Source organism: Saccostrea cucullata, unplaced genomic scaffold (genome assembly GCF_032062105.1).
Source record: "Saccostrea cucullata isolate Sc308-1 unplaced genomic scaffold, CSIRO_AGI_Scuc_v1 ctg1098, whole genome shotgun sequence".
NCBI lineage: Eukaryota > Metazoa > Mollusca > Bivalvia > Ostreida > Ostreidae > Saccostrea > Saccostrea cuccullata.
The window spans coordinates 126,102-143,601 of NW_026922818.1; the positions used below are offsets into that span (position 1 = coordinate 126,102).

The 17,500-nt window shown below is 33.5% G+C and overlaps 1 protein-coding gene and 1 long non-coding RNA gene across 2 annotated transcripts in view; one reads left to right on the top strand and one right to left on the bottom strand.

The window, feature by feature from the left end:
• Positions 1-17,500, bottom strand: part of LOC134262548 (SURP and G-patch domain-containing protein 1-like) — a 168,173-nt gene that overhangs the window by 109,904 nt on the left and 40,769 nt on the right. Inside the window, exon 6 of the mRNA XM_062744945.1 lies at positions 5,819-5,938. Coding sequence (XP_062600929.1) covers positions 5,819-5,938 — 120 coding nt within the window. The remainder of the gene's footprint in view (positions 1-5,818; positions 5,939-17,500) is intronic.
• LOC134262549 (uncharacterized) overlaps positions 1-17,500 on the top strand; it is an 87,762-nt gene that overhangs the window by 64,935 nt on the left and 5,327 nt on the right. The window lies entirely within an intron of this gene.

Sequence of the window (17,500 nt, forward strand, 5' to 3'; positions counted from 1 at the left end):
TCTGAACTTACATTGTGGCCCCGCCCTACCCCAAGGGATCATGACTTGAACAAACTTGAATATACACTACCTGAGAATGCTTCCATATGAATATGACTAATCATGGCTTTGCCATTCTTAAAAAGATTGTTATAATTTTTCTACATATTTCTATGTTAAACTTGGATTCCACGTTGTGGCCCCGCCCTACCCCCAGGGGTCAAGATTTGAACAAACTTGAATCTACATATCTAAGGATGCTTCCATATAAATACGACTAATCATGCCTTTGCTATTCTAGAGAAGAAGATTTCTAAAGAATTTTCCTATATATTTCTATGTAAAACTTTGATCGGCCATTGCGGCCCCGCCCTACCCCCTGGGGGTCATGATTTGAACAAACATGAATCTACGCTACCTTAGGATGCTTCCATATAAATATGATCATTCATGCCTTTGCTATTCTTGAGAAGAAGATTTTTTAAAGAATTTTCCTATATATTTCTATGTAAAACTTTAATCGGCCATTGTGGCCTCGCCCTACCTCCAGGGGTCATGATTTGAACAACTTCAATCTACACTACCTGAGGATGCTTCCATATAAGTATGATCATTCATGCCTTTGCTATTCTTGAGAAGATTTTCAAAGAATTTCCCTATATATTTCGATGTAAACTTTGATCGGCATTGTGGCCCCGCCGTATGCCCGGGGTCATGATTTGAACAAACTTCAATCTACACTACCTGAGGATGCTTCCCTATTAGTTTCAAGTTTCCTGGCACTGTGGTTCTTGAGAAGAAGATTTTCAAAACATACCACCAAATTTTCACTATTTCTGAATTATCTCCCCTTGAATAAGGACGTGACCCTTCATTTGAACAAACTTGAATCCCCTTTACCTAAGGATACTTTGTGGCAAGTTTGGTTGAAATTGGCTCAGTGGTTCTTGAGAAGAAGATGAAAATGTAAAAAGTTTACAATGACAATGACAACGCCAACGACAACGACGGACAAATTTTGATCAGAAAAGCTCACTTCGGCTCAGGTAAAATAAAACTGTCAGTTCTTTGTTGAAAAAAAATGTGATAAAACTCATACTTATCTTAAATTTTTAATAATTTATCCCTATATTAAATAAGCCTTTCTATTACTATTAAAGCTAAGAATATTCAATAAAGTTAGCTACATAGTACAAAGAATAGTATATATTTTCTTTAAGTCCATAGTTTACCCTCATGTTTTTTAAGTCCATTTGGTTTATACTTGTCGTCCATATTGCCTTTAATTCTGTATTTAATTTTGTTACAAATTTGTAATCAACTATTTTAATGACAGAAAAATAGAACATTTATAAACTTCTGTGATTCATATTTGTGGTTGAAGAACTTTTTATAAGCTTTAATTGAAGCAAAATGACATTGTCGTCCTGTACATTATTGATTTCTTATATAATGCTATATATTCAATTGTACAGAAATATTTCCTCTGAAACAATTCAAATTGGTATTTTGTAGGGATGTCAAATCGGTCAATTTTCAGTACTCGGTTACTCGGACGTTTTTCCGATCGAGTACCCGGGTACTCGGTAAAAGTGTAAATAAATATGAACAAGTAAATTGAAGACTGTAAAATATTGTAAACTCTTGTAGAAATAAAACCAGATGCACTGATAGCTAGGAGGCTTATCCGTAAATGTATTTCTGTTGTAATAATGATGAGCGCTTCGTGCCCGATGAAATTTAATATAACAATTTTTAAATTCAATTTATTTATCAGATAAACACAGGAAATAAAATCATAAGTTGTTCACATTGTTTTTGTTAAAAAAAAAAAATCTGCTCCGTAATTGTAGTTTGATGCAACGATGGACATCAGTTTTTTTCAAAGCCTTTGCCTTCAACCAGTTGCATTGGCATGTAATCAAACACAACCATATCAACAATCGCACGTGTAATATCATCCGCTTTTTTCCCGAGAATTTACGGCTTCTCGGAGAATTGACAAAATTATCTAAATCATTTAAACATAATGGATCTTAAACGATGTTCAGTGAAAACAAATAATTAAAGCCAAACAAAAAATAAGGGAAGAAGACAGCCGAAGGTGAGAAAAGCCAGCTACCCCAGGTACTTGGTCACGATAATTACAGTATAAACACTGCCACAGGCGATAACGGTCATTTAGAGTCGTAGTAAACCCTAATTACTGTATGTACAAGTGCAATGAGCATTTTACGTTTTTAAACAGATTGTTTAATGCATTAATAAATAAGATTAGAAATATTCGAAAATATACATCCGAGTAACCGAGTACCGGTTTTAGTATTCGATACTCGGACGTTCGATCGAGTACCCAGTTAACCGGGTACTCGTTGACATCCCTAGTATTTTGGTTTTATTAATCATAAGGGTTTAAATTACATACAAATTCATCATAAATAAACATTTTAACAGCAAAATTTTTTTCTCAAAAATGCAGCTCATATTGCTTTAAATGTTATCTGATAGGTTTATTATCTTTTACTGTAAACGTATTACATTTAGCGGTGTATTCTATTTAGCGATATTGGCGGAAAGCAGAGTCTGCTAATTCAAGTACATCACTAAATGTCTTGTATATTAGCATTTATAACTAGTACATTCAGACAGCGCTAAATCAAATTTACGCTAACTTGTTGAAAATTGAATTTCCACCAAATATCGTACACGTGAAATGTAATACATTTACAGCATTTTATCCAATAAGGTGTACTTTAATGTTTCATGGTTGCCTGACCATTTCTTTTGTGTACTCACACTGTATCGAGAGTCTCAGCGGACTGCAAGTTCTTGCATCCACTGCTCTAAGCACATTAGCTATGGGTAAGCCCATCTTCCCATTTCAGAGCACTACATACCGATTTTGAGGCATTTTGTTATTCGCTTGGCAAATGGAGTAAGTTTGATGTTGTACATGTTAACTTCATTACCTGTATAAGGTAAACCAATTATGGCTTTGTTTTTCTTGAGAAAAAGATTTTTAAAGATTTTTCCTATGTATCCCTATGTTCAATTTTGATCCCCAGTTGTGCCCCCATCCTACCCCAAAGGGGTCATCATTTGAACAAACTTGAATCTACACTACCAGAGGATGCTTCCATAAAACTATGACCAATCATGGCTTTGCTGTTCTTAAGAAGAAGATTTTTAAAGATTTTTCTTAAGTATTCCTTTGTTAAAATTTAATACCCCACTGTGGCACCACCCTACCCCCAAGGTATATGATTTAAAGAAACTTGAATCTACACTACATGAGGATGCTTCAACTTGAGTTTCATCTTTTCTGGAGCAGTGGTTCTTGAGAAGATTTTTTAAAAAAAAAAAGAGGCACATAAGCCACATCGCTCACCTGAGCACTGTTGCTATAGCAAAAAAGCAGAAATTAGTTTATCATTGAAAAGTTTAAACCCAAAAGTAGTCCTAACCATTCACTTAAAGGGCAGAGGGTATGATTTGCACAAACTTGAACCTAAACTACCTAAGAATGCTTACATATAAATGATCAATCATGGGTTTGTAATTCATTGAGAAGACGATTTTAAAGAATTTTGCTATATATTTCTATGTAAAACTTTGATTGGCCATTGTGGCCCCACCCAACCACCCGGGGGTCATGATCTGAACAAACTTAAATCTATACTACCTGAGGATGCTTCCATATAAATATTACCAATCATGACTTTGCTATTCTTAAAAAGAAGATTTTTAAAGAATTTTCCTACCCATACTAGCTGCAGAACTGTAGCTCTCCGAAAAATTATTTTGACAGACGGGAGAGCTACAGTGCCACCCACTGAAAAAACTGTATATTTATTGCACACAAAAAGTTGCACTTGGTTATGGATTAATTCTTTCAAATTTTTACCTCAACTGCATAAAATTTGGATTTCGACAAATTCTGTACTTCTCTATCAAGTACTTTTGTAGTTGACATCTACACATGGCGCAATAATCCGAATTATCTTGCAAACCAAAATGGCAGTATAAATAGACAAAATTTTCGATGATCTCGTGTTCAGGGCCAGGAGGGCTATTAACCCTTATCATGCTTATCGCGACATTTGCCGCGATCGGCAACTTTACGTTTCAGTGCTGGTCGCGGCATAAGTCGTTTTTGAATATCGGAAATTCCTATTCCTATTTTAAGAATAAAAAAACCCTTGTACAAACTATTTTTGTGTTGGTATTTCATCATATCCGTTTTACACACCGATACTCTGTTTATAAACCCTGATTTCATTGGTTGAAAGTACAAAAGCTCATCAAGAAGACGCAGGTTGTTTAACACCTCAGTCACAAAAATGGTGGAATGTATCGACACTGACGATTTATTCCTAAACAACGCAAAATAACCGCATTTATTTTAAATTATCTTGGTAATTTGGAAAAGAAATTGCTTTTGAGTGCTTTGAGTATGTTCGTTTTATTAATATCAACTAATTTATACCGGAGATGTAGATATATTAGTTGGATGAAGTTGGTGTTGTGCAGACGACGATATACACGAGAACTGGGACGTTGTGGACACGTCTCCGGAATAAAACGTGCGAATTTGAGTTCTTTGTTCTTGTTTAAGTATTTTCTTTTTACAATTATTCACACCATTGAAATAAATAAACATAAATAACTGAATATTTTCTCTAGTTTCTTGGTTAATGAGGTTTACCTGACGTACCTGTCTTACCTGAGCGTACCTGTATCACAGTAGATATACTTATAGGAAAAGGTGATGAAATATCATCACATCAAAACTGTTTTTGATTGAAAGAAATCGTATTTGTTTTAAAAGAATGAAATTTTAGTGTAGTTTTGTGTAGAATGCACATGCATTACCTTTTCTTACCTGTAACTTACACACATTTGTGCTGTTCAAGCTATAAAAATTATATAAGGATTATGGATGTATCTTAAAAAATAAAAATTCTACTGTGATTTAAAGACACCAATATTTGAAAAATGATTTTATTGTTTTATGCAGCACCCAGTTATAATATTATACAAATATTATAAAGCATGATAAGGGTTAACAACAATTATGTGGAATGTTTTGTTGTGGAAACAGTGAAAAAATATGTTAGGAACACACGGTTAGTAATATTTTGAGATGATAGATTTAAAAACATTGAGAAATAAATCGATAAACAGCGCACTTTTTTGTGCGCAATAAATATACAGTTTTTTCAATGGGTGGCACTGTAGCTCTCCAGTCTGTCAAAATACTTTTTCGGAGAGCTACAGTTCTGCAGCTATACCCATACCAAAATAAGGTACAGATTAGGCATACCTATCTTGGGTAAAAATAGGCACAAAAAAGTATACTTAAAGTATGCAAGTTTGGAACCACTTGTACAAGTATAGGTAGCAAATTGGTACACAACAGGCATCTATTCATTAAATTTATTTTTGCCTTGCCTTGATGTTATAGCAATATGAGAGGCATTTTGTAAAATTTTATTTTGCTGTTAAAAAAATGTGTTATTATGGTAAATTTGTATGTAGCAAACCTTTATGATCAATTAGACTAAAATAAAGCAGAAGAAAGACTTCTGTATAATACAATGCAATATACAGTTTTATATAAGAAATCGTTATTGTACAGTACCGTAATAATGTAATTTTGATTCAATCAAAGCTAATTAATAATGTAATTTTGATTCAATCAAAGCTTATTAATAGATCTTCCATTGCAAATATGAACAACAGAAGTTTTTTAACTTTATTTTTTCTGTCATTGCTATAGTTATTTACAATTTTGCAAGAAAAAAAATTCTGAAATCAAAGTTGCAACCTCTCAACTTACCATTTGTGCCAACACCCTGTGAGAAGGGTATTCCCACAGGATGGATTGACTGCTGATCATCCTGAGGACCCCACCTACTCTTCTTTTTCTTCCTCAATTTAAATCCGGAAGCAGATTTACCTGAAAAAAAGCAAATATAGCTGTTGAGGCCAAAGTTCAACAGTCACCTGAGTAAAATACAACAAGAGGCCCAGGGGCCACATCGCTCACCTGAGCACTGGCTAGGTAAAAGTAAAAATCAGTTTAGTATTAAAAAGTTTTAAATATAAAAGTGGGTTCAGGGGGGAGTGGTATTTGAACAAACTTTCTGTAAAAACACATATTTTCGTGGGGTTAAATTTTCGTGGTTTGAGTTCGTGAGGATTTCAATTCGTGGATGAAGAATTGTTGAATAGTTATGTATGTAACATTTTATATTTCATGGTGGACATGGATTCATGGGTCTCTTCATGCCTCGAAAACAACGAAAATTAAACCCCACGAAAATTTGTGATTTCACAGTAAATCTATACTTCCTACTGATGCTTTTAAATTACTTTGATACATAAAGGTTTTGCTGTTTATAAGATGAAATTTTATTTTGATATAACCTTTATATTCCTTTGTATAACTAGGACCCACTTTAATGGCTCCTCTGTTCTGCTGGTTGGTCATGATTTGAACAAATTTAAAAACCCACTTTAATGGCTCCTCTGTTCTGCTGGTTGGTCATGATTTGAACAAATTTAATTCTACATTACATGTACCTTTTTTGATGCTTTTGAAATTGAAATCAGAAAGATGCTCTTTGTTCTTGTGAAGAATTTCAATGATTTTTCTTATGTATTGTAAAAAAAAATAACTTTTTTAAGGTAAATTTCTGATGTATAAAACACTAAAAATCCATGAGCTTCCGGGGCCTTCGCCCCCTGGGCCCAGGACCCAGTGGGGGCTTCAAGGTGGCTCCCAGACCCCTTGCCTTCTTTAATACAGTAAATATTTTGCTAGCTACACCACTGCAGGCCCCAAACTTCCCATGGGGACATGATTTGAAAAAAAATCAAAAGCCTGAAAGGTTTCAATGGCATCGAACATGAAAAATAATTTCTTAAGATCTTTTTGAATTTGATATAACAATAAGTCAACTAAGTGACTCAGGTCACTAATAAACAAAGTGGCTCCATGGGCCACATTGCTCACCTGAGCAGATGGGCTAGTTAAAAAACACAAATCAGCTCAATATTTGAAAAGTTTACTTCCGCTCAGGTGAGCTAAAAATTGTAGTTTTTAACAAATGTCACAATTACATCTTCAGGTCATACGCCAAGGTCCGAATAAAGCAGGGTTCAAATTGACTAGACACTGTCAAACAATCACTCTTTTCAGTTCGTTGAAGAACTATGAAGGATTTAAAGATTTTTTTTTACAATATTATTCTCAATTGTCAATGTCTAAGCATTGTTTTCATGCATCTAAACTACAACTATGACTCTGCTCCATGGCTTCAATCGAATTATGATCAGGCGTGGTATTGCAAATTGGAGGAAATGGCGAAACACAGTAATAACTCCAGCTTTTATGATAAAATGTTTAAATAATTGGTTTTAAGATTGGAAAGGTAATGTTGAGATTATAACCAAGATTCAATCTTTTCAATCTTCTAGTATTCTTATTTATGCTTTGATTATGTTACAGCCTATTGGATTGTTTCTGTTGCATTGCTATCCTTCCGAATTGTTATTGACATGTCATTCGATGCATCCGTTCTTTAAAAATTGATCCGCAACATTTATCATGTTTTTCTTGACAGAAATAAGCAAAGTATCTTTGTTTTGTAAAAGAATTAATTTTATTTAAAATTGATGCAATTAAAATTTCAAGATTTCATTAATTGTGAACATTTTCAAAGAAACTGATGTATTGCTGTTGTTATTTTCTTTTGCAGATGCATCAACTGACACATTCGGTCATGTAAATTTTGGTAGAGATTTCAATCGGATGCCAGCTAGATGAATTTCAAGCTCTAGACCTCGATGCCATAAAAACTAGAAAACTGACCAGTCAGCAAGGGCCCCGATGAGGGGTATGAATATAAGGGTGCAGCTCATGGAAGGAGGATTTTACTTTGATTACATTTTTTTAAAATATATGAAGAATATCAGCAACTACTGTATTTTTAAAATTTCAAGAGAATTCCTGAATGTCCAAAAACCTGTAAATAGTAACCTTGTATTTACATAAAACAGGGAAAATCTCATGTCTATATAAAAACTCAATTAAATGTGTATTTAAAAAAGATTTAAGCAGGTGTTTTCTAAAATGCAAGCTTTCACTGAATGCAAATATCACCCACGGTTGACCTCAACTTCAAAACGAACATCAGTTGCAGACAAAGGTGTTCATTAATATTCATGTGACAGATAAAGATAAGCCTCTAAATTTTCTGCAGCAAGCTAGATAATTAATCCCAGGGGATTAATTGTACTGCTCTTTGTCCTTTTCTTCTAAATTTACAATAAAAACTTTTTTCAGCAATGACAGAATGGGGTTATTATCTCATTACCTGTTAAAATTAACAACATTGAGGCAGCAAAAAAAAAAAAAAAAAAAAAAAAACATAAATAAGTAATAAAGAAAAATTAAATGATAATAATAAAAAAGGATATCTTAATTTATATCTTGTTTTTAGAATTCAATAAAATCATAACCAAAATAAAGTATGAACATTATTAAAATCCATTATTTCAGAGAATGTACACATCATTCAAAATGGACATTAACTTCAAAACAAACTTCATTTGCAGACAGAGGCAGTATAGTAATTAATCTCAATGTGACAGATAAAGATAATGCTAAGGATTTTCTTCAAGTGGTTAATTAATCCCAAAGGACAAACTGCACAGCCTTCATAGTTTACAATGGGAACATTCTCAGGAGTTATCTCTCTTTTCCCATTCATTCTTATGCATAGTTAAGGAATCTACCCCACCACCCCAGCTCCAAACCAGAAGACAGAGAGAACCAAACTTAGCATCAAATATGTCTTTCTGCCTATTGAACTACCATACCAAATTTGAACTTAATTGGGCAACCATAAAAAAAGTTATTAGAAAAAAACAGAAAATTTGTGGACGGAAGAATGACAGATGGACAGACAGACAGCTAGACAGACAGACGGAGAGACAGAGTGATTACTGTAGGGCACCCGCAAATCCTGGCGGGGCCCTAATGAATCTATTCAACTCTGGAATGCTTACATATAGATATCTAACCAACCATGACTTTGTTGTTCTTGAGATTTTCAAAGATTTTCCTGTGTATTCCTATGTAAAAATTTGCTTGCCCACGAATGTGGCCCAATCATACCCACGAGGGTCATGATTTGAATCTACACTATCTTAGGATGCTTCCATAGGAATATAACTATTAATCAATAATCATGGCTTTGCTGCTCATGAGAAGGAGAATTTTCCTATGTTTTCCTTTGTAAAACTTCAATCCTCCATTGTGACCCCACCAAATGACAGGGAAGTATAATTTGAACAATGCCTTATTGCCTCAGGTGAGGTTAAAAAAAAGTCAATAGTTTCTTTCATCCTGAGCTAAATGCAAAGCATGACAGAATGACAGTTGGGATGACAAAGGGAAAGTTTAGGATGGAAAGATGTAACACAGACATGACAAACTCTATATACCCCAGCCACATTCATTGCAGGGAACATTGTATTAAAAAAATTCCTGAACTCATATTCAAGTGGGAATGGGGAAGTACTGATAAGTCCCTGGCTGGGTACCCCTAACACTGACATGTTATTGACATTTATATATATCACTGAAAAGAATAAGTAAAATATTTCTTGCTTTTATCAATTTTTTCAGAGTTTATCAAATAAATGTTCCAATTTTTAACACAAGGTGTTCAGTAAAAAATAATAGACATGATGTCTCAATAATTTCTGAACAGCCCTTGAAAACTATTGAAAAATAGTGATTACTGAAATTTTAACTCAGATGATGCTTTACAAAAATATTGATTAAAATTTATTTTAGGAAGGTTTTGGGGAACATTTTCATCTCTGTAACTAGTGAAAGATGTAGTGCAAGTATAGGATTACTTTAAATGCATAAAGCAAGATTAATAACTGATTAAATTAAAACTAGAGTGTTCTTAGGTATGCATGTATCACCTGCTTTTAGTTTCTTTAAAGATGTAACTATAAATCTAAGAGTAGTCACTAGTCAGCCATTTATATGCTACTAGCATAAATAGTATTTCATGCAAAAAAAAAATCTAGCATGATAGTTCATAAATGCACTAAACATCCACACATAGTATAAGACTGTGATAGAGTTTGTCAATCAAAATAATAATATGATTCCCAACCCTTCATTACAATAATCTGTGTCTCAGTTAAACCCTGTCCGTAGGACAATATCAGTTTAACCCAATGATAGTTCATAAATGCACAACTTGAAAAACATCCACAAATAGTACAAGACTGTGATAGAGTCTGTCAATAAAAAAATATGATTCCTAACCCTCAAATGAATAATAAAGTTGAAATCATTAATAATAATTATTTATCATTTTACAAGTGTTAAATAAATACGTTTCAAGTCTTTACATTAATTGTCATTCTTCACGATCCGTTGTGGGATCCCAATCCTGATGTATTTTCATAATACAGTGGATCCCGCTTAATCCAATAGTAAATTTGTCATCCTTCTCTTATCTGTATAGTCAAATATTCGAATAGCCGATTGCTCCATTTCAAGTCCAAACAAAGATGTATAGAGATACATGTATTGATAATACATCGTAGCAAATTTCAAACTTGCACTTTCGTTTCGTTTGATTACTTTACCTGGCGATTCTCCTAAATTAAAATGTTATTTAACTTAGTTATTAATTTAATGTGATAACATTTTTCTAATAAAATGACTTATAAAAATTGTTTTTTAATAGTTATTGCCATCTTTAATAAGCACATGTTTACATTCCTTCTTCGATGGCCGCCATTTTGGAAACGGAAGTAGACTAAATGCCTGACTTTATTCCGTAATTTATTTTTCCCCGGATAAATGGTACCGTAATATTAAACGAAAATAATTAATAGTTTTGTTTTATTTGTTTCTTTAATATGGTTATGTATTTCATACTGTTTGTGACAATTCTCAAGTCAATAGTCCTGAACTATGATGCATTTCAATATCCCAGCAAATTGTCATACACAAGCTTATACGTTCAAGAATTAAAATCTAACTTTGGAAAAAATTGCATACAATTATCATAATTATCGAGTACATCACTGAAAAGTAATTTAAACCCAAGCTGATCATCATAACTGTATCAAAACATATCAATCTATTGTGCCAATTATTAACACAGGTAAGGTGACTTCAGCCGTAACTAATCCCCTCATTATCGTACTCAAGGTGTCAGACAGTGTAAACAAAGGCTTCACTAGGGAAGTTACAGGTGTGAACAAGGTCATAATTATCAAAATATACTACGATAGTCAAATTTTTGTTTCAGATAAAACGAAATTCTGATATTTTCTTATCAGAATATCAGGTGAAATTATTAATAAATATATAAGAAATGGTTTTGTGCTCCGATATTATATTGAAATAGCCAAAATATTCGTTTAACTGCTATCCGATTAAGTGGAAGCCACTGTATTCAAATATAAGTTTGTTTGGTAACTGAATATCATACAGTTTCCAAAATTAGTGATATGAGCTCATAAACATGTCTAAATATTAATTATTATACTTCAGAATTATACAGTCAATCTGATTGGTTTAGAGCATGTCACTTGAGGTGAGACAATTTGTGATGTCTCCCTCATGCGCAGGGTGACAACTGTTGTCACCATTCAGATGACAATGAAATAGCGTAAGGAAGCATGATGGTTACAACTGTGTTGTCACCCTTTGAATGAAAATGCAGTGTTTTAAGTAAAATAACTTTGATTTATAATTATACATGAACAATTGCTAAATATGCGGAATCAGTAAACAATTACTAGTATAAACTCTAACGATGACATTTTGAAAGTATGGAAACAGAGCAGAGTAGGAGGTTTGATTATTATTTTCTACTCTATTTAACTGATAATTTAGATTCTTCAGGATAATAAAACTCTTATGGACTGTTTAGAAGGGAGACATCTCCAATTATCAGGTCTGAGTAAGGTTGTCACCCTTGGGCGAAAGTGTCCTCGGGTAACAACCCTACTCAGACCTGGTAATTGATGATGCCTCCCTTCTTAACAGTCCATAATTGTATATTATTAACACGTACCTGCCACTCAAAATTCAAAAGTCTTCAGTTAAATTAAATTGTCCAGGGTACCGTAATATCGCGTGTATTGGGCGCAATGGTGTAAAGGACGCACACCCCAAAGTTGGGGTGAAAATCCTGAAAACAAGAGGCCCATGGGCCACATCGCTCACCTGAGCACTGTGGCTAGGAAAAAGCGGAATTGGTTTATACTTGAAAAGCTTAAATCCAAAAGTAGTTCCATGACCAATCATGGCTTTGCTATTCTTGAGAAGAAGAATTTAAAAGAATTTTCCTATACATTTCTATGTAAAACTTTGGTCGGCCATTTTGGCTCCGCCCTACCCCTGGGGGTCATGATTTGAACAAACTTGAATCTACACTACCTGAGGATGCTTCCATATAAATATGATCAATTATGGCTTTGCTATTCTTTGAGAAGAAGATTTTTAAAGAATTTCCCTATATATTTCTATGTAATATTTGGTCGGCCATTTTGGCCCCGCCCTACCCCTGGGGGTCATGATTTGAACAAACTTGAATCTACACTACCTGAGGATGCTTCCATATAAATATGATCAATTATGGCTTTGCTATTCTCGAGGAGAAGATTTTTAAAGAATTTTCCTATATATTTCTATGTAAAATTTTTGGTCGGCCATTTTGACCCAGCCCTACCCCTAGGGGGTCATGATTTGAATAAATTTGAATCTACACTACCTGAGGATGCTTCCATATAAATATGATCAATAATGGCTTTGTTGTTCTTAAGGAGAAGATTTTTAAAGAAATTTCCTATATATTTCTATGTAAAACTTTGGTCGGCCATTTTGGCCCCGCCTTACCCCCGGGGGTCAAGATTTGAACAAACTTGAATCTACACTACCTAAGGATGTTTCCCCATAAGTTTCATCTTTCCTGACACAGTGGTTCTTGAGAAGCAGATTTTAAAAATACAACATTAATTTTTCACTAATTCCTAATTATCTCCACTTGAAAGAGGGCATGACCCTTCATTTGAACAAATCTGAATCCCCTTCACCTAAGGATACTTTGTGGCAAGTTTGGTTGAAATTGGCCCAGTGGTTCTTCAGAAGAAGATAAAAATGTGAAAAGTTTACAACAACGACGCCGACGACAACGACGACAACGACGACAGACAACGGACAAATTGTGATCAGAAAAGCTCACTTGAGCCTTCGGCTCAGGTGAGCTAAAAACACAGGTCCTATGTAAAAAGCGCATCCCAGAAATGCATTAATTGTATGTGACTTTACTTTTTCTAGTCCAGTAACTTAAAATAATTAAAATAATGAAAAAAATTATGAATCTCAAACGAAAGTAGCACGTCTTTTTTTTTTACTTTATGTATTTTGTGTGCATGTTTGAACATTTAAATTTAATCTTTTTAATAATTATCTAACCAGAAATAATACTTGATTATTTTCTTTTGAATTAATTCCAAGGCAAGCGTTTTATGAAGTTATGCTTACCTGTATCAATGCAGACCAAGCACGTATCAGTATGTACGTAAACAAAACTGGGTCATACCCAAGCGATATTAGTGTCAACAATTTGGCTTATAGTAATTAAACAGTTCTTGGTATCCATCGATTGTCCCTTTCTTATAATTAAGGTCTTCCGTTTCCAACGGAAGACCTTCTACTGATTCTGATGATTAAGATTATTCTTATTATTCTTTTTTTTTTCTTCCTAGACGCCAACTTTGAGGCCTCATATCTCACTCATTTCTCAACGGATTTTGCTCAAATTTTCAGACATTATAGACGGTAATAAACTCTATCAGAATGCTATCTAACATTTCAAAAATTTACTTCCGCTTATGAGTTATTTCCCTTTAAACGAAAAATTATAGGCTTTCATTTCCAGATAAAGGCTCAGAAACTACAAAAGCTGGAGCAGAAATTTTACTGGTTTTAGATAACAGAAGGATTGAAGTTGTGCACATCGGTTTTTGTTTTTTGATTTCTGTAAGCAAAATGGCGCTATATAGGGGTCAAAAATTAGAACGCCTAAAAGAGCGAAAATTAAAACATATTTTCCTTTTTATCTTCAAAACTAAAAATATTTTGTTAAGACATATTGAATAAAAGTTGTGCATAATTGCAAGAGCTTTCATTTAATATCATTTAAAAGGGGCTGGCCCCTAAAATTAGGGATCTAGGGCCCTTGAAAGTTTTTGCTTTATAACTCAAAAACGGTAAATATTTCGAAATGACTATCGATTATAAAGTTGTGTTTAACAACTTATTGATCTCATGAAATTCTTTTTTTGTTCGAGTCTTGTTTTAAATGAGCTAGATGCATGACCCATATATGTACAGGTAATTCTTTTCACTGAGCACGTAAACGCGAGCTCCTCATGCGTGTAACCAAATCAAACTTACTATAAATAATAAACATGGCTACATTGGATGCTAATATTTTTTAGAATAAGGTTCTTGAAGTGTTTTGTGTTTCCCCCAAAATTATCATGATTATTCACAGACAACTTTCCCTTTTATTTCATTTTTTTTAAATCGTATAAACCAAGTCTACTAAAAAGGGAAGAAAAGATAATCTTTTCTTCTTATCATATAAAAACAAACAATATAGTGAGAAAATAAAACATTATAAAGCATATACTATTCACAGCCATTAAGTGCACGCCTTTTACATTCACCTTGTTTGTTTACAATTATATAACGCGCCTCCCTCGATAACGCGGGGCAAGTCGGTCACCGGGAATCAATCGGCGTGTGATCCAGCGACCCACAGTCATACACAAACATGACAAAAGAAACCACAAAATGGTTAAATTAATTTTGGATAATTATGTTGAATCCTTCAGATTATTTCATAGTATCTTTGACTGATTATGTCGCTAGTGCATTTCATTCAATAATTTATTAGCTGAATTAAATGAAAGTTGCATATATTAATTTTTTTTATATATAGCAAATGTTTTTCTAGATATCGAGGTCATGATCTGTTTTACTTCAAATACCATCGAAAATATGCTACTTTGATCAATTTCTACTAGTGATAGATTTTTTTGTATCTTAAATGTGCATGTATGTAAGTCAATATACGTTCTTTTGTCGACGCCCTGTATACGTCCCAAATATACAAATATCAAGAGTTTCAATACAAAATCCCACATTCACACTCGCCTCCAAAGTATGTAGATCGAGACACAGATGCGTAACTTATTATTTTCTATTAAACTTGTTAATTTTTTGCGAGCAGGTTTCCGTTATTTTTCTTATCAGCTCTCGTAATGCTTAATTAAGGTTTTACGGAGACATATAATGTACGTGCATGCAAGTACAGAACATGCACGTTTTATAACTAAAGTATACTGCATATGCAAGAGTGCCCAAATATACGCATATAGAGTCTAATCTGCGTTTGAAATACAGACATTAAAGTGAACTAATTATAGGTCCGCTGAGTTGATTATGAGTTGTTTTTATAACGGGTAGCCCATCCTGTCATCCTGGCCAGTCATCGTCACGGTTTGTAACATCATAATTACACAGGTAAATACTAAGGTGTCAATCTATATATTTTGACCTATTTTTTCCCAATAAAAAATAAATTACCGAGAGATGTATCGTTTTCTCTTATCATATATCAATTGACAGCATTTATGAACAGCTGTTAAAACATAGGCTTGTGTAAACGGTAAATCAAAAGAAAGGAAATCTGCGGTATGAAAAAAAGAAAATATATATAATGCCTCATTCTCTGAAGATTACGTTGTCTTCAGATAACTAAAATAAATTAATGTCCGTCAAATTTTATTTTAATCAAAGCATTTACTAATGTGTACCTAGAATTTGTTTTATGCATTTTTTTAAAAGTGCGATGCCAGAATGCCCTGGGTAATATCATTACAGTTTACATCCACCTCTGTCGCCTTGTGTCTAAAAGTTTTGCACCCGATTCCTCGTTCACACGTGCGTGGCCGCAGAGAGCCGCAGGCATGTCGGTGTTAAAATGCATCGTGTACTCCAATAGTTATAAATGGAAATAGGCTTTGAAATCATGTCGACTCTTTCATATTATTTTATTTTACTCTATACCATGCTTGTTTTAATCAATCGTAACCGCTTATGCATTTATTAATTTCAAGTTTTATGCCTGCATGAAACATTCATGATACCGCGGCGTAATTTTAAGACTAGTGTAAGTGACGTTTCCAACTCTCGGGAAAAACCGAAAAGAATATTTCAATTGCACGATTTTACGGGAATATGCTTGTACATGTACGTTTAATTATATACATGTATGCATTTTTACATACAAAAGCGGCCAAAATATATGCATCCCGAGCTTTCAGAATACGATTTTTAAAAAATTAGAAAAATTCATTACTGTCTCTTAATAATTATCTCTACAATAAAATATATATTAAATTCTTTTCTTACTTATTGATGTACTTAAATTATCGGTTCGCTCTGATATTGGGTTATTATAATAACAGTAATATTAACCTCCTTCTGGTCAGTCATTGTTAATCTGATGAGCCGAGAATGTCAATCGGTTGATTTATTTAGGTATGTGTACATGTAGGTTGGGGCTGGTCTTGAATTCCAAGAGAAAGTCACAACCTATTTTTTATATAATCATATACGACATTTTTTTTTTACGAGAGTGGTCAAATGAATGAAAAACAAGGTCTACAACGATTAATATCTGTGACTTAACTTTCCTATTTTCTTATTTTTTTAATGTCTTTTATTTTACTTCTAAAACCTAAAAAAGAATGTAATTATTTCTATGTTCACTGGAGTGGTCAATTGATCGACGAAGTGTATACTATTTAATTAAGTTTCTTGGGTTGGGGAGAGGTTCCAGTTTTTGATATATTTTATTTTCGGAATTTTGTATTGCATTTTCGACAATGAATAATATCATTTCTAACATTTATTTTTTCATTCTGAATTTTGGACAATATATATATCCAGCAATTTTATGTTAACAAAATAGGTGGAATTGTAAGTTTACTAGGATTAAAAAAAAAGGTGAAGGGCAGAGAAATTTATACATGTACAATGTACATGGTACTTACGGCTTTGAGCAACGAGGGATAAAATATGGAGAAAGTGATCAATATTCAAGCTACATGTAAAAAGACCATTCAAATAATACAAATCAGGAGAGATGGAATCAGGTGCTATGGGTACTATTAATGCCAGCACCAGTCCAGTCTCATCCATAGGATCGGTCTCCAGGCATCGTTTCACAAGTCTCCAAACTTCACATAAAATATTCTCAATGAACTTTTGATGCTCCCCCATAAAAATGGCCGGGCATACATAGTCTGTTTTCCATCTTTCCGTCTGTCCCTCCGTCTGGTCGCTTTGCGTTTAGCTCAGTTCAAAGTTCAATTTCAAAAGAAACTATTAAAT